A 27,350-nucleotide genomic window follows, 5' to 3' on the forward strand; every position below is an offset into this window, starting at 1 on the left:
AGGAATAAACCTGATTATAAACCTGATTCAGCTGTACTAACTAGCAATGACCAAACTCTTAAACAAATAATATTTATCTGCAAAAATGTATTTTTGCAATCAATTTATCTTCTATTATCTTATACATTAGAACACCTTGCTCAGCGTTTAAAAAATTTTAGTTTATCACAACGAAAATGGCAGCTTGTTAATAAAAAAATATCTTATCAAAGTTTTCTCTATTAAAAGATAAATGAATGAATATCCTATTTTTATCTACAAGTTTTTACTTTTTATTAATAATCCTATTTATACTTTTAGAATATACGTTACTCCATCATAGGAAGTTAAGGGAAATTAATTTTTAATCATTGACATATTTTTTTTACAAAAAGAATTACTAAATTTTTTGCCAAATTTAATAAGTTTAGTTTTTTCAAGAATAGGAGGTTCACTTTTATTTATTTTAAATGGATTTATTATTACTTGGATCTTACACAAGATTATCATGTACTTTAATAAAGTGAAACTTATAGCTGGTAAAAATAATGACTCACCTCCTTTGCCCAATCCCCTCTCCTCCTACTGGATGAACTAACTGACTAATAAGTGAAGTCCATGTTAGCAAACTAAATTGATGACAATTTTCCCTGGTTATAATACCCACGTATTTTCTATATTTCTATAGGTATTTTACATTAGGGTCTAGTAGTTTTTTTAGGCGAACTGTCAATCTTGTTTTTTAAAAAAAAGCCTGAAATTTATTTTGAAAGGATAAAAGCCACTGTTATTAGGTATGTTGTAAAATGCAAAATTGATCAATGATGATAAGGATACGCAGGGATATGTTTTCTTTAGAAAAAGAACATTTAAGTTAATAAGCTTCTTTAACGATAAGATTCTTTGTATGTGATAATACTTTTTCAACTAGTTATTAAAATTAATCTATTAAACCTTATGCCAAGTGGCTGCATCCAAAACTATCAAAATACTAAAGGGAGTAAGGTTTAATAACTGTATTTCCCTATCGCAATGGCCTTGTGCTGACTCTCATTTGGGTATTTGAGAATCAATAGTAACGGGAATATTAACACAACCAAGTAGCAGAAAACAATTTGCTAGCAGACGAAAAAGGTAATTAAAAGGGGGGGGGGGGGGAGGTAGTTATCTGTATAAAAATCTATACTACAGATCTGTTATCCTAATATACCTCCTGGGTAACTTTTAAGAAAAGAGGGAGGGGAAAATAAGGGGTAGTTGACCAACAACCAGTTAAAAAAACTTATGGGGTCTATTTTTACCAAGGGGAGTGGAGGTTCCCCCGCCCCTCAATATATTCCTCATAAAACCTTCCCGGAGCACGAAAAAAGCTTTACCGTAAAGCGCCATAAAGTTAAGCGGTTAGCGAGATCTTTAAGTACAAATGAATAACTTCTATTAAAATTATCAATGTCCATGCAAAGAGTGTCTGAAAATTTATGCATTATGTGAACTTTTTGATAATATTTTATAAATAACTTACATAACAAGGTGTATTTACGTGATATTGGAAAAATAAGGATTATAAGGACGCTTATAAACAAGTAAATAATATTGAAACAAGGATAACACGTTCCTTAAGTAGCGAAGACAAAAACATTGAAAGAAATATAGACAAAAGAGATTCAAAGAGCAGATATTCAAAACAAAGAATTGAAGGGGGGGGGGGGTTAATGCAACCATCTCGTAATCTATAATTAAATGGCACTTAGAATTCGAACTTCGATCTGAAATTTTGCATGAGTAATCCTTGGTAGGTCTCTTTTCCCTAAATCGAACAAAAAGTTGGAAAAGTAACAGCTGGCGGCTCAGCCGTTTAGCCGTTTGTTGCCAATTTTCAGGGCAAATTTATCATTAACCCATTAGTGCCGAACCGGTTTTTATCAACTGGTTCCAGAAAACCAAAAAGAACTGGTTCCTAGTTTCTTAATTGCATCATTTGACACTATGAATCCCCCCTCTATTACCCTAGTTTTCATTTCCCCTTGGAGCAGGCAGTTTTGCTTACTTCCGTTTGCTGGTATAGCTCAACAAAATTGGAAAATCAAGAAAAACGAGGTGATTTTAAAATACCCCTTCTAACTTTTTTGTTTCTGTAGTAAAGTTGCTGATTTTTTTCGTGAAATTTAAAGTTTATTGCCAACTACATCCATTTTTTAATTCGTTTTATTCAAATTCTTATTTTTTATATGATTTTTGAATCATTTTTTTACGTTCTATATAGGCCCGGTTTGGCAGCCCATGGCACATATTTTACATGTTTTAATGGGTATTTACCCGGTTTTTACAACAAAAATGGGTTTTATTAGGGTTTTATTAACCGAAAAGGGTGGTACCTATAGCCAAAGAACTTAATGTGATATAAATCGTTTCGCATATTACTTTTAGCTCTATAGATTACATGGTTGCATTAACCCCCCCCCCCTCCCCCCTTATATAAAAATCCCCAGTCCCTTTACAAATGTCTTAATATCTTGATAGCATTGATATTTTGACAGTATAACTGACAGACCGACGGATCAATGAATAGAATAGGGAATATTCACAAAAAATTTCAGCCGACTATCTTGAAGCGTTACAGACAAACAGACCTACTAAAAGGAAATTCACAATTTTAATTCATCGCATGTTTAAAATTTTCTAAAATTAGTCCCATTTTAATATATTTTATGTGATAATCTTTCTATTTGATAGAATTTCTATTTTGTCAGAAAACTGTGTTCTAAATAACGTACAAAAGTTATGAAAAAAATTATAGTTCACTCGTTGGATATAAATTATTAAACAACACCTTACACATTTATTTTCTACACTAAAAACCAAGGGGAGTTTATTTGAACAAACAAAATTGTAAATATTTTTTTGAAAAATTATCCAGTTAGATAATTAATTTTGGGAAAGTTCTTTTTTACGTACCATTGCTACGCCTCTAGCCCTTAGGGGCTTCACCCTATATAAGAAATCAAGGAAATTTGCATATTTGTACCCCAAAGTTTTTTTAATGTGTCCCAACCCCCAAGAAAATAGCTTTAAACCACCACAGGACCAATAGGTTCATTCATCATAAACCTGATGGGTTCAGCAATTAACAACAAATTAAGCTTCAGACAGACAAAAAAAATTTATGAGCAAACATGCAATTAAACGTCAGAATGATATTTGATTTATTCAAAAAGCCTTAAAATTGTTTTATGAATTCGATAATTTGTCATTTAAGCTTTAATTGATTTTGATGTTTTTGTATGAGACAACCTGTTACAAAACCTCTGGAAAAAAAAACAATGCTTTCTCCCCCTTCTTTTTACCAGTTTTATATCATGCAAAGCTTTAATTTAATACTGGGAGAAAATATATATTTTATAAATGTCAGTGCCTTGCTATTTTCAACAGCGAGGCTTTTGTACAAAAAGTGCCTATCCGTCAGTCAGTACGTCTCAAATGCGGGAAAAATATATAGCCATTGTTTTTTTACATGAATTAGAGCACAAAACGTATTATGTTACAATCAAGTACAATTGGAAGTCCGAAATAATTTATGCATTTGTGTTTGGTTAATTTTAAGCCCCGATTTTATAGATATTTTCATGCTTATTTTTCTATTAGAAAATGGATATAAATATATAAAGTTTAACAAGTACAAAACAAAATGTTAACTAGTGATTCATTTTAAATGGGAATTTTATTTCAATCAGGATAAAGTACATACAAAAACTTTTTTCAATAATGCAAGTTCATTGGTGGTTTCCAAAAGCGCTTAGTCGAGCAACTCCTCCCCCCCCCCCCCCCACCACTTATTTTGTAACGAAATGAAAAAAAACTGGGTTGGGTATTTTTTTGTGTGTTCTACTTAATTATTACGTTAAGTTAGGTTAAATTGGGTACAGAATAGCCCCGCAATGTCAGAAGGCAAACCACCCCCCTCCCATATGAAGTTTTAACAATGAAATTGATCCTTTGTTAGTTTGTTTTACCTACTTTTGATAGCATTGCAAAAACATGTAAGGCCTAATAACTTCGTATCCATATTTTACATTATTAGCGAAGCTATTCAATACGTGCTTGCGTCTGTCCTTCGTTTGTAATGTTAGGCCTTCTTCACTCCCTTCTCTTCCCATTTTTTTCCCACCCCCTTAAACAATATAAAGTCGTCAAACAAATAACAATCAAGACCTGTATAAACAGTATAAAAAAGTGTACTTTTCTTAAAATAGGATTATAAAAATATTGATTATCTGTAAAGATTTTCCTTATTAATCAGATTAACTTAAGGTTCTACATAAAGCTTAAAACCTCATTGATAATTTTCAATTTTGTATTTAAGAAAAAACTCATAAAAATACATACCAGTAATAAACTAAAATATTGATAATTCCGTTTTTTGAATATTGCGTCAAAATCAACAAAAGGTCAGAGGTCAAATAAAGGGAGGGAAAGTGCAATGGTAGAGTACAACTTTATTGATTAAGCGTTGTAATGGAAATAGCAGTGCATAACTTAACACCTGAAGTAAAGGGTATTGTTTGTAAACAAAAAAAATCTTATTTTTAAAAGGGTTCTAAATTTTAATCTTTGTTATTTTTCAGAATGGATTCGAAACCGATTAATATCCGCTGGATTAGAACAGTTTCTCAGCCATACTAAAAAATCATTTATAGACTCGTATTAGAGACAATTTTCCACGAATATTGAACTAAAAATCATAAAACTAATACCAGTTAAGGTATGTAAATTTTCATTGCTTATATCCGTGAAATGTCTATAATACGATGCGATAAATAACTAACATACCTACAGTCACAATTGAATTTTTAAAATTTGAAGGAACCAGCTAGAGCAGAAAATGAACTGTGACACACTAAATTCCACAATTATAGAAACCACGGAGAGAAAGAGAAGTATAATGTATAACCTGAGAGGTCGGTAGAGTACTGGTGGGAGGGACTAAACATCCAGACTCCTCTGTATAGCTCTCTCGTACTACAACCTACAATATGATAGAGATTAGTTAGAGTAATAAACATCCAGACTCCTCAGTATAGCTCTCTCGTACTACAACCTATAATATAATAGAGATTAGTTAGAGTAATATACATCCAGACTCCTCAGTATAGCTATCTTGTAATACAACCTTCAATATAATAGAGATTAGTTAGACTAATAAACATCCAGACTTCTCTGTATAGCTCTCTCGTACTAGTCTACAACCTTCAATACAATAGAGATTAGTTAGAGTAATAAACATCCAGACTCCTCAGTATAGCTCTCTCGTACTAGTCTACAACCTTCAATACAATAGAGATTAGTTAGAGTAATAAACATCCAGACTCCTCTGTATAGCTCTCTCGTACTACAACCTACAATATAATAGAGATTAGTTACGAGTAATAAACATCCAGACTCCTCTGTATAGCTCTCTCGTACTACAACCTACAATAAAATAGTGATTAGTTAAAGTAATAAACATCCAGACTCCTCTGTATAGCTCTCTCGTACTACAACCTTCAATATAATAGAGATTAGTTAGAGTAATAAACATCCAGACTCCTCAGTATAGCTCTCTCGTACTACAACCTTCAATATAATTGAGATTAGTTAGAGTAATTAACATCCAGACTCCTCTGTATAGCTCTCTCGTACTACAACCTACAATATAATAGAGATTATTTAGAGGAATAAAATGAAAATGAACAGTCTAGGCTTTTTTTCTCTATTGCAAATAAAAAAAGCAAACTAATACCTACCTTATATTTGAACAAAATAAAATCTTTTAATATTTTATGACTATTTGCTAGTTTTTAATAAAATTAACTTCCTAAAAAAAAGTCAACACAGCCTAGGTACCCTTCTAGGTATATCAGCTTCTGAAAGTACTAGAGGGCAAGTAAATTTGTTTAGCATGCCACTTTAAAATTTGGCTCACCCATTTGTTGAGCAATGAGCAACTTTTGTTTTTAGGTTCATTATTGCCAAAAAATTCAAAATGGCTGCAACTTATTAGTTATTAAGCAAGGAGAATTTTACTGGAAATATTTTTATTTTTTATGTTGAATTATCCTTGAATCCCTGAAATATATAAAAGAAAGTGAAAATGGAAAATTAGATGAATAATCAGGGATCAGACAATGGCTACATCCCCAATGATGATACACAAAATAACTACTCTATATAACAATTAGTGGTTAAAACGTTTCAACATTCAACTCAATTAACCCACCAATCAAAAAACAATGCCTCTAAAGTTTGTAAGCCAACGAATAAGAAAACATTATTGTAAAACATTGGGAACTAGTGTAACAAACAGCCCATTGTCCTCTCTCTCTCTTATGAATAATATATTATTTACAAAGCTTCCAAGTTTTAATTAAAAATATTGACACGGTTCACAATAAACTTATTGATAAATGCCAGGATATCAAGAATAAATATTTGCATAAAAGCAACGGTGTAAGAAATGATTTAGGTTGCTAATAGTGTCCTCCATGGTCAGTGGATGGGATAGGGTAGTCATAACATTTATGAGGGTATGCGAGAATCTCTCACAATAATGATTCTGATTTACTAACCTAATAACCTTATATACTAAAAGGCTCAATTTGAAATATTTATTTAACAGAAAGGTTTTCACTTGTAAATGTATATTACCTTTTTTCAACTATTACTAAAAGTTATCGTAAATAAATATTGACATTTAGTTATTGTAAATAACACATGCCTTTATGGGGAAAAGGCATTTAGAAATTAACAATTCTATTTGTAGATTTTTAGAAAAGTCCGTATAATTCATAACTTAAGAACCCTACTTAGATTAAATCTTGCTCATTTGCATGTTTTAAAACTGTACATCAAACAATTTTAATCTACAAAAGGGGTAATTTTGATAATTATCACTGGAGATAATTGGTTTAGCCCACAAGAATCCTAACTAAATAATGACGTTCTTTGATATATAAAACCTTTGATCATTATTCACTGCTACTTTATCCTAACAATACAAATAGGCAGAGATAAGGTAGGGTAATATTGCAATACGCAAACATAAGCATATAAATCAATATTTAGTTCCGTTTAAAAAAAAAATAGAGAGATACCTGCCGATAAAAGCGAACCTATTTGAAATCAGAAAAATATACGTTGAAAGATAAAGAAAAGTATAACGTCAAAAAATTTCGGAAATTGTATAACATTAAAAGTTGCTTCATCTTTGAAAATACTGAATATGAAAGTTGCGTCATACTGGAAGTATGAATCATACTCATTATGTTACACAGTGATGGGGGGGGGGGGGGGGGGGAGAACAGGGATGGGAAATAAGTAATGGGAATTGGGATATGATAATTTGCAAACCTCTAACATTACAGACATACAGAAGGACAGACACAAGCTACTTAAAATTGACCAATAATTAGCGCAGCTAGAACAGTTACAAATAAAAAAACGATGCTATTTAAATTTCCAGACTTTGTTCACTTAATCCAACACTGTTAATTGTTGTTAAATCATTATTTTAATAGCTCCATCGTATAATACATATGCGTTCATATCAAAATAAAATATTATTTTCCTAAAGATATTACAGGCAATTTCAATTTACTCAAAAGAAGATCTAAAACAAACTATTTTAGATATAAAAAAAAGGGTTCTACCCCAAACGTAGGAGTCCCAAACGCAAGAGTCCCAAACGTCGGAGTGGACATTGCTTAAGTAAAACGCAGGAGTGTCCGCTATTTTAAATTTTATTTTTTTGAAATTTTTTTATACCCCTGTCTACAAAATAATTGTTATGGCCGCAGCGCTCGGCCCCCTGGCCTATAACCTAACCTACTAACCTAACTAAGAAAAATAAGGGGACCAAGGGAGGGGGGGGAAGGGGTGGTTGTATAAAAATTCAAAATTGAAAAAAAATCAAAATTGTAAAAAAAATTGGGACTCCTGCATTTGTCCACTCCGACGTTTGTCCCAAAAATCCTGCGTTTGTCCACTCCGACGTTTGTCCCACTCCTGCGTTTGTCCCACTCCGACGTTTGGGACTCCTGCGTCTGTCCACTCCGATGTTTTTCCACTCCTACGTTTGGGACTCCTACGTTTGTCGTGGAACCAAAAAAAAGTATTTATAAGGATTATTAAATATTACTGCTAGGAAAGCCCCGCAAGGTTAGAGCTGCCCTAACGTGCTATATACACATTTATAGCAAGAGTGAATGAGGGGGGGAGGAGGGGTAAAGTGTATTAAACTCGTCAAAACAAAGGATTATACCATATAACTTTATACTTGCTTTGAAAGAAAATGTACATTCTATTATTTTTCTTACGTATTAACAACTAAAGGTTTTTACAACAAAAAAAATAATTTGTTAGTTGCATGACAAATAAAGAGTTGTGCGTGTTCTGATACATAGCAACTCTTAAAATTTACTTTATCCTTAGGTTTAAAAACAAACTGTAATTGTTATTCAATGCATCGCGTTATATTTGTTGGTTTCATTAAGTATACCAAGTAATACAAAACTATACATAATTCTTCAGTAAGGCTAAGAACAGGTTCTAATCCAGCAGATATTAATCGGTTTCGAACCATACTGGAAATTTTTTTCAAAAGCATTTCCGTCTGCCTAAGGATACTTATAGGTAGAATGAAAGGGTTGTATATCAATTGTTGCACCATAGTCCTATTTCCACTATTAATACTTAAAACCAGAAAAAAATACTTTTCCGTCTGAATATGAAAATGACCATCCTTGTTATTTACTTTGCTTTACTTTATTAAATTCCTACATTAGATTACTACATAAACAAGAATGTTACATTACACAGATTAATATCTTAGTTTTTCAGATTGTACCTACTTGCGTAAAGTATCAATAAAAAGTTATTTATGTGGAGTATATTTATGTATGCACCACTGAAATCTTGGAAACCATAAGACCGAATGGTTTGAATTTGCCAGGAAGCTTATTGCTGGTAGATTAAAATTAGAAGGGAGAGAGTATCATCCTTCTAAGGAAAATATAGGCATAATTTTTCCTCAAAATTTTGGCTAAGTAAAACAAAAATTGGATCATTGAAAGAAAACGAAGAAGCGGGTTTTATCGTATTTTCAAAGAAGCTTTGATAGGTTATTTTAGGAAAGGTAAATGTTGATGATTGCCCCGAAGAGTTAGGAAATTGGCCCCGCCGGGGTTTAGAAATAGGAGAAAAGCTACTGTGAAAATACGACGAAACCCACTACTTCGTTTCCTTTCAATGATCCCAAAAAATAATTAACAATGTTTCAAAGTGAAAATCACTACTTTCAGATAATGAAAATATATCAACTTTTCAGTGCCACATAATCCCAGGGATCTAAAGGCCCTCATTAGTAGATTACAAGGTAACATTCCCCCCCCCCCCCCCCCCCGACAGAACTAACAAAATTGAAAAAAATATTTCTAATAGGAAAACGCCGGATAACTTGTACTAATTATTTAGGAGAAAAAAATAATAATTTATAAATGACCTATGCCTCTATTCCTGGTTAATATCCTAGTTTGGTATGGAAGAGTGTAGACTCATAAATCTTAACTTTAATATTATTTAGGGACTTTTAGGGATGGGATGGTTTTAAACTATTTTAGTTAATAACTATCAATATAAGAACAATTACACCAAAATAAAAATTTTAGTGATGTAGTGTAAAGGGGTAGTTCCACGAAATGCATTTGAACTTAATTTGTGAACCGCATATTTTTTCCTGATTGATTGGTTGAACTACATTTATATGGCATATATTTGAAAGAATTTCAATTTTCTATCACGTAGTTTTTAAAATATCAAGACTTGAAAACTACGTGGCAGAAAATTGAAATTCTTTCAAATAGGTATATGCCATATAAATGTAGTTTAACCCAATAACTAGGAAAAAATGTGCGGTTCACTAAATTAAGTTCAAATGCATTTAATGCAACTATCCCTTTTCATGAAAAGACAGACTAGATATTGTAAATAAATCCCTAATTATGACTTTAAAATTTTTTAAATTAACAAAGAAATTTGGCCGTTAAATGTATGGGCTTGTCAAGTTATAATAGCATGGTGCTAAGTTAAAGAAATGGTTTTGATAACTCATTTGGGCAACTATATCCTTGAAATCCGTGAAAATAAACATTGATAAAGCAAAGAAACTTATTACAATTAAAACAAGGACAATTTTTCTTTAAGGCAACGAAATCAAAATATTTATCTTAATTTCTTGCTTTTCTAGTAGTGACTTCCAGTTATTGTATTAGAAATACCAGTGTTTCGGAGCCGGAGCCAGGAGCCGTCATATTTTTAACGAAAATTACGGCTCCGGCTCCTGATTAGATAAATAAAGAGATTTTTTACAAATTATAAATTGGTAACTCTGTTTTGTCATGTGCAAATGCCCTTTTTTTATCAAAAATTGAACTTTTAAAACCTTCAAAAGTCAAAAATAAAAAATATTTTTTAATGGAGGAAAAAATATGTAGAGTTTTTCTTGATTTTAGGTCGGAGCTGGAGCTGGAGCCGCACCAAAATCAAACGGCTCCGAAACGCTGAGAAATACAAAAAGGATAACAAACTACCTGCTTTAACTTAAACTATTAAAAGCAGCTACTCCCATTTTTAACGCTGTATTAAACGAAGTAGTTAAGGGAAAAAAATCGCCTTAAACCATCCCAAACTTTGAATATTAACATATCATAATAGAACAAAACAATCCCGGGACCTATATAGAGCTTCCTTAAAATGTTAGTTATCAAAATATTAAGCTAGACAAAAAAAACTTACTACCTAGGTACTTTATTTATAAGAATAATTTTTAGTAAATTAAATATAATTGAAACAAAAATATCTATTCCTTACAATATGAATTATTTTTGTGAAAGTTTAAAATGTAAATTTGAATATATACTGCCAAATTAATATAAAGGCTTGGTAGCCGCAGCCAAGCTACACTTTTTATCAAATTTGCAGCCCTACTTTTATCTAATGTAACAGGATCAGTGTGTGTCTGTGTGTACCGAGGGTTTTCACTAACCCATGAACCGATATGAGGTGCGTATTGCTGCCCCCCCCCAAAAAAAAAGAGAAATCGCCCCTAAAAAAAAATTCCACGTGCAGTATTTTTTCTAATTTTACTTTTAAAACAAAACCTGATAGGGGGGTGGCCCTTTAACCATAAGTACCCCTATATGCCTCCAGAAGCGTAGCAGCTAGTTATTTATAAATAAGCTACCTAAACTTTTAAACAATTCACAACCGCAGCCACTAAAAATGTAGTTTATCGCGATTATAAGCTGATAAGCAAACCGCGGCAATTATGAAAAATACTCGGGTGCTAGTAAGTCAACAAATCTCAGCCGCGGTCAAGCTATTATTCAACGATCATCGGCTATAAACGAGCCGCATTTTGAAACTGCGGTTTCCTATTCCTTAATAATTTACATAAATATTAAATACACCACTATGGCTTCCTAAACTAAAACTATAGACACAGACAGCTGAGTATACAAAATATACAAATATTTTTTTAATTTATTCGTTTTAGACTTTTGTAAAGCATTTGATTCAATTGTTTTGAAAATACTTAAACTTAAATATAAACTAAATAATGATTATTAGGTATATTCGTAAAAACAGACAATTGTCGATTTCCCTCATAGTGCCTTGTCAAGCACATAACCCCCTTCCCCCACATATTTTGGATTGAAAATAGGGATGTAAGGGGGGGGGGGGGGAGGGTAAATCTTCGTTTGCTTTCTCCTTTTGGTCATGTTAGGTTTGGTAATATTGGTGGGTACTTAATTACCCCGGACACTTATGCATGGGGAAAAAAGAAACCCCACCCATTAGGTAGGTATTTTCTATTTATTTAAAAAATTAGGAAAGAGGCAAGGGGGTTGTGAGCTTAATAAATCTTCAAATGAAAGCAAGAGACAATTAGATGATACATAGGGCTCTAAAGGGATAAGACAATGGCTGATCTATTTATATACAACCCCATTAGTGATGGACAAAATTACCCCTTATGTAGATTACAATTAGTAGTTGAAACGTTTGAACACTAGTCCTAATGAAAAAACAAAATTTAATATAGTCCCCAAAGTTGTCAAGCCAACGAATAAGAAAACTTTGGGGACTAATGTAATAAACAGCACAATGTCCCCTCCATCCCCGATGATACCTTACCTTAGCAAAATCATCACTATCCTCGCTGCTGGTATCCTCAAGTTCCACAGGCTCAGCCTTCCCGTCGGAGTCATCATCCTCTGAGTCATCCTGAAACATTGAAATTGGAGTCAAATTCCCAATGATGACACACAAAATTACAAAAAAAGATTTGAAACGGACGAAGAGTGTAACTTCTAAATCATTTATGCTAATCAAAGGGTTGGTTGTCCGTTACATTTTACGTCAAAGAAAAGAACATAGAGCTTAGCTTCTATGTATATTGTCATCCTTGTTCATTCTCAAATAGCGAGACGAATAAAGAAAATAACCAAACATAAAAGCTTTGTTTCATTTTACTTGAGTAAACCTTTCATACTTTTCCAACTTTTTTTCAATGAAAATGTGTTTGTGATGTTTTACATAAAAAGATTTTGTTTTACTTTTAGCAGTGAGTAAATATTTTAGTTTAAAACCTTGTTCATTCTTTTTTATTGTAAAGTTTTTATTATAAAAATTCAACCATTTAAGTTTTGATAGGTAGTTTCTACATAAATTTTCTAAATCAAATTAAGTAATGGCAAGAAATACACATAAAAAATCGAAGAACTAAAAGAATCAGGGATCGGAAGCCTCACGTAAGCCGCGCATAAGCCTCAGTTTTAAACCTGTTTGTGAGCAGAAAAAAAAATTTAAGAAAGAAGGATTGTCTGCTAAAGAGCCGTTTTATACATCCAGCTGAATTTTATAGTGATAAAATCACGATTTCACTGAGGCTTACACGCGGCTTACGTGAGGCTTCCGATCCCTGAAAAGAATACTCATGAAAGGTCATTAGTAAGGGGAAAGGGGGAAATGGAAAGTCAGCAACCCCAACCTTTTAGCAATAGGTATTAATTTTTTAAAAAAGTTAAGGAGGGGAGAGAGGTGGGACAAGTTTAAAACCTTCTCTGGACCTATCTAACCTAAGCTTCACTTAACGAGATCCTTCGCTACAGACAATAAAAAAAGCTTACTACTTTATATGATAGGATAATTGGATTTCAAGTTATACGTAATTTAGGACTAATGTACATGAACTCTAAATTAAGTTATGCTTTTGCTAATCCTAACCTATTCAATATTGGATATTTTTATGATTACATATTCATATTCAGCATTTTATATTGGTTTTTATTTAACAAAGAAAGGATATGAAAAAAAAGCATTCTATTTATTGAATAATAATATTAATCATTTATTAGTATGTGGTTTGATTTCTTTCTTGTATTTATTTTTCTTATATGTGTTTAAAATTAACACACAAAAAAACACAGCCATTAAAAAATTATAAAATTTACATGTGAGGGGGGGGGGCAGGGTCAGTGCTCGATAGGCTCTTTGAGGGAAATCAAAAAATTGTAAAAATGTGATAAAGGTACTTTAGTAGGTAAGGGACACTTAAAAAGTTTTAGTGGAATATTGTATAATAAAACTTGATTATTAAGGAAAATAGGTTCTGTCCGATCATTCCCTACAACCTATCACCTTTTCTGTAAAAAAAATCAAACTTGAAACATGAAGAAAACCAACCATACTTTAAACTATCTATATTGCTGTAAAGTAGATCTATATATCTAACTGTATATATATATATCTAATATTTATCTACACAGATTCATTCTAACACCCTTGAATTTCAATATGGCAGTCAATTCTAAGATTTTACGAGGAAAATAAAACTATTTTTATAAAAAGATTAAGTATTTTAACCAAATGTACATGGGTTAAGTTAACCATAGAATAGTTTCAGTCAGAACTATCTATCTCTCTTTCTATGTCTTATTCTATCTATCTACCTTCCATCCATGTCCTCTTCCTGAACTATCTATCTATCTACCTTCTATCCATGTCTTCTTCTTGAACTATCTATCTACCTGCCCATCCATGTCCTCTTCCTGAACGCCACGTCTTTCCGCCAGAATTTCTTCCAGGGATTTTTCCTCGTCAGGAGTTGGAGAATCATCCTCCTAAATAACAATATACAAAGTCTGGATGGTCAATTCTATAATTGGACTAATATTAACAACGTTTAGAAATTAGGAACAATGCTGTCATTTCAGGGGTAAGAAAGTGATCATATTTTGGTACGAAAGTTTAATATTTGTCAGAGATCTAAAGGAATAAGACAATGAACGAAAAATTAATGTACATCCCCAATGATGATACCCCTTCTGTAAATTAAAGTATTTGAAACGATGGGACACTCAACTTAATGAAACAACTTATCAAAATTCAATTGAAGTCCAAGAAAAAAATATTATGAAACTTTGGGGACTTGTGTAATATTCCTCTCTGGTTTTATTTAGACCCCCTCTCCCATTCATGGAAAATAACAGTAATTAAAAGTGGGAAAAAGTAAATTAAATTAGAAAACAAAACTAACCGTATTATAAAGCTGGAGAAGTTGGTCGACCCGTTGAATCTTGGCGTGTGCCATCAGTTCTGACACTTCCTCGTTCTCCATATCGTTGTCTTTCTTCGGAGAGATAAATCCGCTATCAACTACACAAACAATTATATTATTAGTATTTCATTGTTTTACAGTAGCTTCAGCAGTTTCTTTAAATAGTTTTTTTTTTGTACATTATCATTATTACATTTGCTATGGCATGCTGTAAATAAATCAATATTTCATAGGTTTATAGAAGCTTAAAAATCACTTACCGAATTCGCCCTAGGGTGGGACGAAAACGGTATTTTTCTAAGGTTCAATTTTGACAAACTTTCTAGGGTCCTTCGATAATGCCCTATTAGGACCTGATACTTTTTCGTAAGCTTACTAATGGTCTTGGTTTCATTTAGAAATTAAATTTTTTTACCCCCTCTTTGTAAAATTAATTAATCTTTCCGATAAAACCAAATATTAATATCAATACTTTTTACCTTTAACTGGGCTGTCAGAATTGATACCATCAACTTGATCAAAGCTGTTCTAAAATTCAGAGAAAATTTGTTTAAATGGAGAATACAATTTCACTAAAAAAAAGCTCATGATAGTGCCTATAAAAATGACGTCATACAATACAAATGACCAATGATAAGCCAATACACAGACTAAATTACCAATCGGAGCATAGGCGTCCAAGGGGGGGGGGGTAATGGGGCGATTACCCCCCCCCAAACGATTTTGGGGGGTAATGGGGCGATTACCCCCCCATTCAAAATTTACCCCTACCCTGGGGGTGCCGTAAGCACCTCCAACCATTTAGGAGGGGGTATTTACCCCCCCCCCCAAACAATTTAGGGGGGGTAAATATCCCACCCAAAATAAAAAATCTCTAATAAAAAAAATTTTTACGCGCTTCGCGCGCATTTTTAATACTATATATTTAATAAAATTTAAATTACCCCCCCCTAAAATTATACCCCGGGGGTAAATTTTGGGGGGGTAAACTAAATTTACCCCTGCCAACAGATTTCAGGGGGGGTAATTACCCCCCCCCCCAACAAGCAAATTTTACCCCCGGGGTAAAAATTTTGGGGGGGGTAAAAAAATTTTGCGGCGCGCTTCGCGCGCCATTTTACCCCCCCCCCAAAAAAACACGAATTACCCCCCCCCCTAAAAAATTTTTACCCCCCCCAAAATAAAAAGCTTGGACGCCCCTGAATCGGAGGCCAGTATACATTATAATTGAAGGGGTAATGAAAGACTGACAAATTGACATAAGCTAATAGTAGAGTAGCTTCGCTACAAAAAGTTGACTTACGTCTGGAATAACAGGAGAGATGGATGGTCTGAAGTCATCAATGGTAGTTTGTCCAAATTGTTCCATACTTTGGTTAGGTTGCAACATTCCTTGTGACATTGTGCGGTGTTTATACAGTTCATTTTTATTTTTAGTAGTGAAGCTACTCTATTATTCCAAATGTCCGTCCGTAAGACACAAAGTGATTTTCTCGGCTCCTAATCAAGATATATTTTTCATTGTTCTAAGCATCTAGTATTTAATGTACTTTGACCGTCAGTCTGTCAGTCCTCAAACAAAATAAAATAAGATTTCGTGATTATTTTCTCCAATAAATATATTCTTGATTTTAACAAATAATCTACTTAAACCTGCATATTCCCATCTACGATTTTTTTGTGCTTTGCTACTTTTGGATGTTGTCATCCTTGTTTGTTTTTTTTACGGCGGACAGTAATGTGTAATAAGGAAGTTAATACCTCCCACATCCAACTGACAAAAAAATCGTTAAACCCCCAAAAAAGGTTAATGGTTCAAAGTCTTTAACAAACCAGGCAAATTTTCGAAATTTCATATCTAAATTGTGAGATTTCATAACCTCCCCCAACCCCCCAAAAATTTGTATTATGCATAAACACCTCCAAAACTGGAGAAGGGATCGGGGCTGAACATTCCACCGTTGCCGTTTTCTAACTTTGGTGTCACCATCGGAGTTATAGAGACCTAAACATATTCATAAAAAATATTTTTTCATGCATGGACTTCAATATAATTTTTACTGAAGTTTCACTTGTTATGTGCTAAATACCGTAATCCTTATACTAAAGTAACAGGATGTTTGTCTTTCTATGTGTCTGTACCGAAGGATCTCGCTAACCACTGAACCGATCGGGTTCTCCTTAAAAGGGTAAGGGGCGTCGTAGCTCAGTGGTAACGCACTGAATTACGGTGATGAGAGTTGACATGATGGTAGTGATGACGATTCCCATGTTGAAGTATGGGAGATTGTAAGCGTTGGCTCTTGGCTCCACGTCTGCTGCTGGTGGTGTTGCTGCTGATGTTGGAGGTAGATGTACTGCGTAAGAGTGGCCAACATAACATTTAAGGATGTCCAGTTCACACTAGAGGCAACACCTCGTAGCTTGGCACAAGATCCACACATGGAAATTATGACCATCAGTATTCCAGGGGACGAATCACCCCTTAAAATAAGAAATGTGTATATTCCCCCACAAAGCAGCTGCACTCAAGGTTACACACCTAAGCTTGAAGATCTCCACCTAGACCTAGGAGACTCTTACTACATTCTTGGTGACCTGAATGCACACCATGATCTCTGGCTGTCTGAATCCACTCCTGACACTAGAGGAAATGCTCTTGTCGATGCCATAGCCAACCTTGACTGTGGTATCATCAATGAAGACCTTCCTACCAGAGTCACTAACACTGCTTCAACATCACCTGATATCAGTATTGCATCATCTAATCTCCTTCCTGTTACCAACTGGACTGTTGAAAAGAATATGAGCTCCGACCATCTACCCATTATCATCAGCTTGACGGCAGAACTTAAAAAATCCAGCTCCAAACCTTACACCTACATTAATTTCTCCAAAGCCGACTGGCAAGGCTTCCAAAACCTGACAGAGAAAATTTTTGCAAAGGCCCGCCCTGTCACTAATGTTCACAAGGCTGAAAAACATTTCCGGAAAACCCTCCAAAGAGCTGCAAGAAAATACATTCCTGCCGGTAGACTCCCTAAAATCTACAATGCCCTACCTACCGATGCCGCTAAACTGATTGATAAAAGGGATGAAATCAGAAACACCAACCCTGCTGACCCTAGGCTTAATGACCTCAACAAAGAGATCAACCAGAAGATAAATGAACACCGGAAAAGTAAATGGCAAGAACACCTAGCCAACTGCCCCTCTGGTTCAAAGAAGCTTTGGTCAACAATTAAGAGTCTCAACAATGGTCCCCGACAACCTGATAATCAAGGTATAACATTTGATGGTAAAACTTTCATGGATGCCAAGAAAATTGCTAACAAATTTAATCATCAGTACACGCCGCCTGTTAGCAAAAAACCTCTCAAACAGCTGAGAAAAACACTTCGCTCCATGAAAAAGAAGTCTAAACACCAGCCCATCAACTTTACCCCTGCACAGACCCTTGCAGCAATCAAGAAGGCAAAGAACTCTAAAGCACTTGGACCAGACAACCTTTCTCCTATCATGTTGAAAAATCTTGGTCCACATGCCATCAATTTCTTGACAGAGATTTTCAACAAGTGCATGCAGAGTTCCATCATTCCGAGCATTTGGAAGACAGCAAAGATCATCCCCCTCCTGAAACCAGGTAAAGCATCTGATCTTGGACCCAGCTACAGACTTCTACCTCTAGTCAACGATGCCATTGAACTTGCCGACCATCAGCACGGTTATAGGAAAGGGAGATCAACGACAACTGCTCTCCAAGCCATCCTCGACCACATTAACACCGGCCTCAACCAGAAGAAACCTGTCCAACGAACAGTTTCAGTCGCCATCGACCTTTCCCGTGCATTTGACACGGTGGACCATCAAATCCTCCTCGATGATATCAACCAACTAGATCTGAACGATTATATTAAACGGTTTCTTTGTGCATACCTACGTGGTCGACAGACATATGTCCTGTTTAGAAACTCAAAATCTAAATTCAGGAAAATGAAACAGGGTGTACCACAAGGAGGTGTTTTGTCTCCCATCCTGTTCAATCTATATATGTCTAAGATGCCCTCTCCGCCTGGCAACATCAGATTAGTCTCATATGCGGATGATGGAAACATCTTAAACTCAGGAACACTGATCGAACCAGTTGTGCAAGAAATAAACTCATATTTATCTACCTTAAACACCTGGTTTAAATCACGAAACCTCTTCATATCTCCCTCTAAATCCTCAGCAACACTTTTCACCACCTCCTCCAACGAAATTGGACTGGAGCTTGCTGTAGATATAGATGGGGAGATAGTGCCTACTGAGAAGAAACCTAAAATCCTCGGATTCACGTTTGATGGACTTCTTCCTTTTAAACAACATGTTCTCAACACCAAGACCAAGATCCAGGCCAAGAACAACATCTTGAAAGCCTTAGCAGGATCTACATGGGGTAAAGAGAAAGAGGTCATTATCAACACGTACAAAGCCACAGGTCAATCACTGCTAAACTACTGCTGTCCCATCTGGACGCCATCTCTCAGCAAAACATCCTGGTCTGAATTACAGGTAGCTCAAAACAATGCTCTAAGAATTGCTACGGGCTGCCATAAAATGACCAACATTGATCATTTACATGACGAAACAAAAATCATGAAAGTACAACCACACTGTGAGATGATCAGCAAGCAGTTCCTTCTGGCCACTCAGAAAAAGGACCACCCAAACAAAACTGACCTGAAAAGACCCCCCCCTCCCCGTCAAATGAAGGAGACACTCACTTCAAAATTTGGCAAGGAAGTTAAACCTCTGGCCAAAAATTTGACAGATGAGAACTATAAGACCAAACTCAAGACTATTCACACCAGATCTGTCAAGAATATGTTAAACACATATTCAAATAACAAAGTGTTAAATACACGTCCTCCAGAAATTGACAAATCTAAACGAAAATTACCTAGAATCATCAGATCGACCCTAGCCCAACTTAGATCCGGCTACAGCACCTACCTAAATAGTTATAAAGCTCGTATTGACCCCAGTTTAAGTGATAAATGCCCCAACTGTGACGAATGCCATACCACAGATCACCTTTTTAACTGTCAGAACAACATAACAACCCTCAATGTCAGAAGCCTATGGAAAAAACCTATTGACGCTGCCAGATTCCTAAAACTGGCAACAGATGACGAGACCCATGAACAAGAAGTATAAAGGGCTACAACAACAACAACAAAAATGAGAGTTCGAGTTCTAGTCCCCATGTGGCAACTCGAATTTCTCAGTTGAATACATTCACGCAACATCCCCTGGTTGTGTAAGAAGGGGATTATTGAGTAAGTTTGGATACTTAATAGTCAAGTACATAATATCAGTACTACCCTTATCCCAAGCTCCTCTGCGGAGAGCGTCATTCATTACGGTGACTTAATTTGGGACACCTGCCATACTCGGCGAGGGTGAGGTAACAATGAGTAGCTCTCATGAGACAGCGGGTCAAGTCATAATGTGCTTGAATGTGGAGCTTGATAGCCCTAGTGGCTATACAAAAGTGTCTCAGCCTACTCCATGACTACTTAGGTCCAAACCCTAAGAGACTATGGCTAATCAATCAATCAATCAATCCTTAAAAGGGTAGCTTCTCATAGGTCCCGGGAAGGTTTATAACTATTTTTTGGGGGGTGGGACACCCCCAATCCCCCCAAAAAATGAAAATTCCCCCCCAAAATTTTTTAAAACTAAAATTAAAAATGAGGGAAGGGGGGCAACCCCCCCAACAAAAACATTCTAAATCAAAATTTTAGAAAAAATAACGTCTTAGAATGCGATCCTTGATAAGCAATCATTTCATCTAATAGAAATTACCTGCTGTGCCGATTCAGGGGTGGGGGAGGTGGATTCTTTGCCCCAAGCAGGCAAATGTTCAGAAGGGTTTAAGCTCTTTCTAAAAAAACACAGATTGATAACATCCAACAAAAAAAACTGAAAAAGTTTCGTCTGTTTCTCGCATTTCAGATTGTATAACCGTGGATAGCCAATTACGATATTCAACCCTTGTTTAATCATTTAATGTTACTTTATTAAATCCTTATAATACCATTAGGTACTATTTATACAAGTCATGTTATTGTTTAGATAACATAACCTTATTTTGATAATATTTCAATTATAAAATATCAACAACACACTTTCAAAGTTCAAGAGCCTTACCTACCTAACATTTCAAAAATATTTTAATTACTAAATACAATGTGAAGCTACTCATTAAGTCAAATTTTCTGCAAGGAATTTGCAAATATTCCCCTGCGCATTAAGGTAAGGCTCCATTTATTAGGATGGTGGTTGAAAGAAGATAACCTTCTATACTAAACGCCTAGATAATATTTATGCTGTTAAGACGTCGGAGCTATACTAAAACATTATTTGACATCCTATGGCTGTATCTCAATCCTACAGAAATGCTAACATCACAGACAGCAAGACCTTCGTTATAGATAAGTTTTGCTAGGGAATAAAACTAATAAACAAACCTAATAAGATCTGGGTTAGTAATCAAAGGTGAGGTAGAAATTAATCCTTCCAGTCTATTCTCTAAAATTATGGGATTCTCCATGTCTAAATAATAAAAAATGTATATTAGATTTTTTAGGAAGGACAATAACGCCTACAAACTTTCACTATCATATTTACAGTACAGCGTCAAAACCGATTTATATCCGCTGGATTAGAACAGTTTCTGAATAATATAAACATTATGAGATCACAACCAGTTTTGTTAGAGCCAAGGGGCCGAATCATTTAAATATACGCGAAAAATTTCTGTAATATGATACTTTAAATGTATAAAGTATTAAATAAGGTCTATTTGGTTAGTCTGTTCTCGATTGAGTTTTCTATTCTGGGTAATCAGCTGAAATTACTAAATATTTTTTATTCAATTCAGTTGAAAGTTACCAACAGCTGCGAAAAATATTTCTTTACCTTTAATAATATCCTGTATTGGTCTGAGGAAAACAATAACAGTTGAAATATTATCTGAAGATCCCTTCTCTACTGAACTAAGATTTAATTTTTCTCTGAAAATAAAAATTATTTATTAGGTACCTAAGTATTATTAAGTATTTATATTTTTGACTGAAGGATCTTTCAAACCCTGTAGAATATGATAAATAATACCTTATAATATAGTATTATAAACAACTTTAGAATGTACAATTTTAAGATTAAAACCAGTTTTTTTAGCTCCAAGGTGCCGGAGGCTAAAAAAATGGGTTTAATCTTATGATTGTACATTTTTATATTCGTAGAAAGCTGGATATAATACGATGCTAGACATAGTTTTTTTTGTATGGATGAGAACCGGTTCCTATCCACCGGATTCAAATGAATACGAGAAATGTTATTAAAAACTTATGTATGAAAGTTAAAACAATATAAAAAGTAAAAATAAACTTGTTTATGTAACTAAAACGTTGTTTATAAATTATAATCACAAAACTGATTGACAAAACCACAAATGACAGCATTGATAATAAGTGGTTTCTCATACAAATGTATTATCTAATATCACTATATTATCAGAACATTTAATAGTCTATAATGTACAGTCACTATAACTAAAACCGATTAACTAAAGAAATCCTCCAAATATTGTTATTAACTACACCATAGACAAATGAGATATGACCGCCAATTATAAAAACTTGTCAAACAACTTCAATTGTTTTAATGGTGTTCTGACAAAAATGTATAAAAATCTAATTTTTTTTATCAAGATATAAAGTAAATAATTCAATAATTTTAAAGGGTTGGAAGAGGGGCATATTATATACAAATTTTAAATTAAATCAAATCAAACAATGTTTTATTTTAAAGCTAAAACCAGAAAGAAAAGATGAAAAGAAAATTTTTGCTGTGTCGAATGAACACTTGGTTAGAAGGAATTGAAAGGGGTTATATGGATTAAAGAGGGTAGCAAAATAAAAACAAACCAGTTTTTATTATTTTTGTAGATAATTTTCCTATAAACTTGGTTTTTTTTGTACTATTAAAAGTGCAAACAAATGAAAATAAGGTACAAAACTAACAAGCGAAATATGAAACAACTTGATGTTGAGATTATTGAACAAGGGGTTAAAAAAATGTTAAAAACTTCTTCCTCTGTTATGATACTTTCTTTGGCAGAATCTTTAAGGTAATCTCATGTTTTATTTGACCCAAAATTTGAAATTATTTTGCATATTGGCTGCATACTGACAAACAATCCTAAGTGAAAAATTTCCCACAAATGGAATTTATTTGCTTAATCACGACCCCTGATTTGCTGCTTCTGAATTGGCTTGATTTTAAAAACAAAGGGTTTTAAGAATATCCTTCAATAAACAAAATAAGGTACATACAATGTATTAGTTATAGAGTAGCTACGCTTTTAAATATTGATAATAATCAACTTACGCTAGATTAGGAAGTTTCTCCGAATCGAAATTTGGTTCTGATATTGCTGAATAAACCATCTGACAAAATATAAAACTTTCAACCACTTAAATCAAAAGAAACATTTATGAAAATAATTGGGGAAAAAAATGCAATTTAAAGTTTTTAATTGAAAATATCTCACCGATATTTTTCATAGCTTCACAAAGAAAAAAAATCTTGACTAATAGGCATAAAAAAATGGTTGTTTTAATACTATTTTATTATTATTACAATTAATGGTACAAAAGTTTGGACACTGAATGATTAAAATAACCTAACAAGATGTATCAAATAGTGTTAAGCCAACTAATTAGAGAGCGTTTGTCAGTATAATACAAATCAAATGTAACCTCCTTCCTGCACTTAAGAAAGATTGCAAAAAAGTGGTTCTTGTTTTAAAGTTAAGCTTAGTCTTAATCAGATTGTGTAAGATTGGAAGCTTTCCTGAACTGCATCTTCTCGTTTTAGATAATCCCATAAACCATCACAGGCTGAAAATGAAAAAAAGTATAATGAAATCCTAAACTAAAGTTAACAGGATGTCTATATCTGTCTATATATTTGTCTGTAACGAAGAATCTAATCTACCTAACCGCTGAACAAATATGGTTCTCCTATATAAGGGAGTTTTTTTTAATGCAACCATCTCGTAATCAGTGAGCAAATGGCACTTAGAATTCGATTTTCTATCTGAAATTTCGCATGAGTAATCCTTGGTGGGTCTATTTTCCCTAAATCGAACAAAAAGATGAAAAAGGTAACGGCTAACGGCTTAGCCGTTTAGCCGTTTTTGGCAAAACTTCCATAAATTATGTAGGAATCAACTTTTTGAAACATATTTTTGCTTTAAATCATGTGAAATGATACAAAATAAACATTTTTAGATTTCTAGTACCAGTAACTAGCGGCTAGAACCGTTTGAAAACGTTTTGGAGCAGCGAAGAGTATTATGTGAAGATAGGTAAGTTTCGTGATGATTTTCCTTGAAAATAGTTAAAAAATGGCTAAACGACTGAGCCGCCTGTCGTCAGACGTTACTTTTCCAACTTTTTGTTCAATTTAGGGAAAATAGACCTACCAAGGATTATTCATGCAAAATTTCAGATCAAAATTCGAATTCTAAGTGCCATTTGCTCATTGATTACGAGATGGTTGCATTAAAAAAAAAAAACCTTTAGCTTCTCATAGATCCATTGTGGTGGGTACTATCACCCTCCAAAGAGAAATCGCTCCTAGAACCCAATAACACCCTTCTCTCCTAAGTTTTACTTTTAAGAACTAAAATTGAAAATAGGAGGGGCATTGTAGTGCATTCGTCTTATAACTTCATTTCCAAGAGGCAAAAACTACTTAAATATTTAAACTTCTCCACTTAACCCCCACAATCACATCCCCAAATAAAAACAGTAAGAAAAATGTTACTACCTAAAATAAAGAAATCGTCTGTTGGTAAAAGTTGAACAGTTGTTATGTCACAATCTGTAGAAAGGTAGGGCTTCAAACTTTCATCACCAATTGCTCTGAAATAATATTTCATTAGTTCAGGGGTGTATATTTTGCACAAGATTAATTTTTTTTCCCCAGCTGCATAAAATATTTCATTACCACCCCCCTCACCCCTTGTTTAAAATTAAATTCCTATAATTCAAAAGGAATTTTTGTGGCTGTAGAATTAGATAAGTTTTGTTGATTTTTCAAAATTTCCTATATCTTTAAAGGGGGGGGGCGAAAGTGACACTTTTTGAAACCAAAACTAAAAGTCAAAGGAACTCAACTAAAAAAAAGAGTTACAGGTCTGACATTTTGCATGGCAGTTGCTTTATAGGGGTACAATATGGAAATGTGAAGAAACGGCGGCGCAACCGCCGAAAACCGCCGAGAAAAGGCAACAAAAATTACGGCGGGAAACGGCGGTTTTCGGCGGTTGCGCCGCCGTTTCTTCACAGTTCCATATTGTACCCCTATAAAGCAACTGCCATGCAAAATCTCAGACCTGTAACCCTTTTTTTAGTTGAGTTCCTTTGTTGACTCTTAGTTTTGGTTTCAAAAAGTGTCACTTTCGCCCCCCCCCTTTTCATATTTTTCAAAAATTTCTGGATAAAATTATCAGCACACTATTTTCTTCTTTTTTTAACCCCTACATTTTTTCGAATTGATTGAGTTGTTGGTTACAGCTGCAAATGTATACCTGGAAACCGCCATGGTTCCGTTTACCCTCCATGTGCCCCAGAAACTCACATATCCACCAAGGTCTTCGATTCTAAACAAATTATTTGACAATATCCATTAAGGCGAAGCTCATCAAAACGAACAATGACAAAAATTGAGAGACTAAAAATTAATATTTATTAAACAAGGATGACAACATCCATAAAAGCGAAGCACTGAAATGGTAGGACAAACAGACATTAACACTTGTATAGTGTCAGAACTGAATAATCAGAATATAAATGTATAAGATTCGAAGCAAAATTGTAAGTAAATTTGTTGAAAAACTGCTTGTACGTACAGAATAATGTTTATGGACATACTTACATTTTTAGGACTTGATTATAGAGTTGCTTCGTTTATAATATTTTACTTTGTTGTCTCAGGAAGCAGTATACCAAAAATCAGATCAAACGGATAATTAGATGACATAAAAATTTGTTGTAAAACAAATAGAAAATCAACATGTTTAAAATGGGCGTACGGACATTCTGGTAATGATTATAGTTGCTACGCTTTCTAAATCGTACCTAACTACTACAGAAATCATCATGCAAAGTTTGAAATCGATAGGACAATTCTAACATGCCTAAATTAACGAATAAAAGCTATCTATCTCGGACGGACGTACGGACGGACCAACCCTAATTATAGAAAAGCTTCGCTATTAAAAAGGTCATAACAAAAAAAAATCAGAGATCTTAAGAGATATGACGATGGATGATAAATTGATATTTATACTCAAGACTGATAAACAAAATTAAACTCTTTTGTAGATTAAATTATTGGTTAATATGTTTGGACACTTCTAGTTTTAAAAAATCAAACTAATTTCAATAATACTATCCGGGATAATATGGTTATAACAATTTGTTACCAGTTTAAATTACAGTCCAATTTACTGTCCCTAACTGAAATAAAACCACTAAATCATGTTTCGGGGTAATAGATCTTAGGTTTACCCAGAGAGGAAGTGGACATTGGGCATTTGAATAATCAGTCTAGTTCCAAAAATTTTTAAAAGCGAAGCTTTTCTATAATTAGGGTCGGTCCGTCCGTCCGTCCGAAACGGATAGCTTTTTTCGTTAATTTAGGCATGTTAGAATTATCCTATCGATTTCAATTTTTGCATGGTGATTCCTTTAATAGTTAGGTACGATTTTGAAAGCGTAGCAACTCTATAATCATTAACAAAATGTCCCATACGTCCGTTTTAAACATGTTGATTTTTGTAACTTTTTTAACAACAAATTTTTATGTGATCAAATCATCCGATTGATCTGATTTTTGGTATATTGATTCCTGGGAGAACAACGTATAATGTTATAAGCGAAGCAACTCTATAATCAAGTCCTAAAAATGTAGGTATGTCCATAAACATTATTATGTATAAAGCAGTTTTTCAACAAATTTACTTAGAATTTTGCTTCGAGTCTTATATATTTATATTCTGATTATTTAGTTCTGACAATATATAAGTGTTAATGTCCGTTTGTCCTACCGTTTCAGTGCTTCGCTTTTATAGATGTTGTCATCCTTGTTTAATAACGTTTTCTTACTAGTTGGCCTAACAACTTTGGAAACTTTCATTGAACTCTGATTAGATGGTTGTTTAGGTAGTGTACAAACGTTTCAACCACTAATTGTAAATGTTAATTTTGTGTATCATTATTTGGATATATATCAGTTTATAAACCATTGCCTTATCCCTATATATCCCTGAATTTACCTTTCTTTTTCATCTGGTCTGTCAGGCCTGTGTGAGTCCACCAGACGGATGGCATTACCATTTCTCGCCAGAACACACTCGGAGTCCCCTACCCACGCGCAGTGCATACTTTTGTCCTAGAAAATAATAAAGATTTAATAGAATTGTAAAGACACCATCACTTTTACTGTTATGTCAACCGTGTGAAACTAATCGAACGATTCTAACTCCCACGAAAATTTCGGGTCATTTTGTATAGTACTACAGAACACATTCTGCTGTCCAAGAAGATTAACAATCTAAGATTTCAGTTTCCGTATGCATCTGAATCATTACTAACTTAAG

The 27,350-nt window shown here is 33.9% G+C and overlaps 1 protein-coding gene across 4 annotated transcripts in view; it reads right to left on the bottom strand.

Moving 5' to 3' along the window:
* The window catches only part of LOC145328781 (uncharacterized), a 77,731-nt gene that overhangs the window by 36,096 nt on the left and 14,285 nt on the right, over positions 1–27,350 (bottom strand). For all 4 annotated transcript variants that reach the window (XM_080172637.1, XM_080172635.1, XM_080172638.1 and 1 more), the window contains exons 8-22: positions 27,027–27,142; positions 25,278–25,349; positions 24,515–24,609; positions 23,534–23,580; positions 23,069–23,127; positions 21,596–21,690; positions 21,145–21,229; positions 20,480–20,558; positions 16,550–16,634; positions 15,933–16,021; positions 15,109–15,157; positions 14,609–14,727; positions 14,100–14,192; positions 12,205–12,294; positions 4,928–5,002 (exon numbers count right to left, since the gene is read on the bottom strand). In XM_080172637.1, coding sequence (XP_080028763.1) covers positions 4,928–5,002; positions 12,205–12,294; positions 14,100–14,192; positions 14,609–14,727; positions 15,109–15,157; positions 15,933–16,021; positions 16,550–16,634; positions 20,480–20,558; positions 21,145–21,229; positions 21,596–21,690; positions 23,069–23,127; positions 23,534–23,580; positions 24,515–24,609; positions 25,278–25,349; positions 27,027–27,142 — 1,248 coding nt within the window. The remainder of the gene's footprint in view (positions 1–4,927; positions 5,003–12,204; positions 12,295–14,099; positions 14,193–14,608; positions 14,728–15,108; positions 15,158–15,932; positions 16,022–16,549; positions 16,635–20,479; positions 20,559–21,144; positions 21,230–21,595; positions 21,691–23,068; positions 23,128–23,533; positions 23,581–24,514; positions 24,610–25,277; positions 25,350–27,026; positions 27,143–27,350) is intronic.

The sequence above is a fragment of the Acartia tonsa genome, chromosome 9 (genome assembly GCF_053477335.1).
Source record: "Acartia tonsa isolate MP-2025a chromosome 9, ASM5347733v1, whole genome shotgun sequence".
Taxonomy (NCBI): Eukaryota; Metazoa; Arthropoda; class Copepoda; order Calanoida; family Acartiidae; genus Acartia; species Acartia tonsa.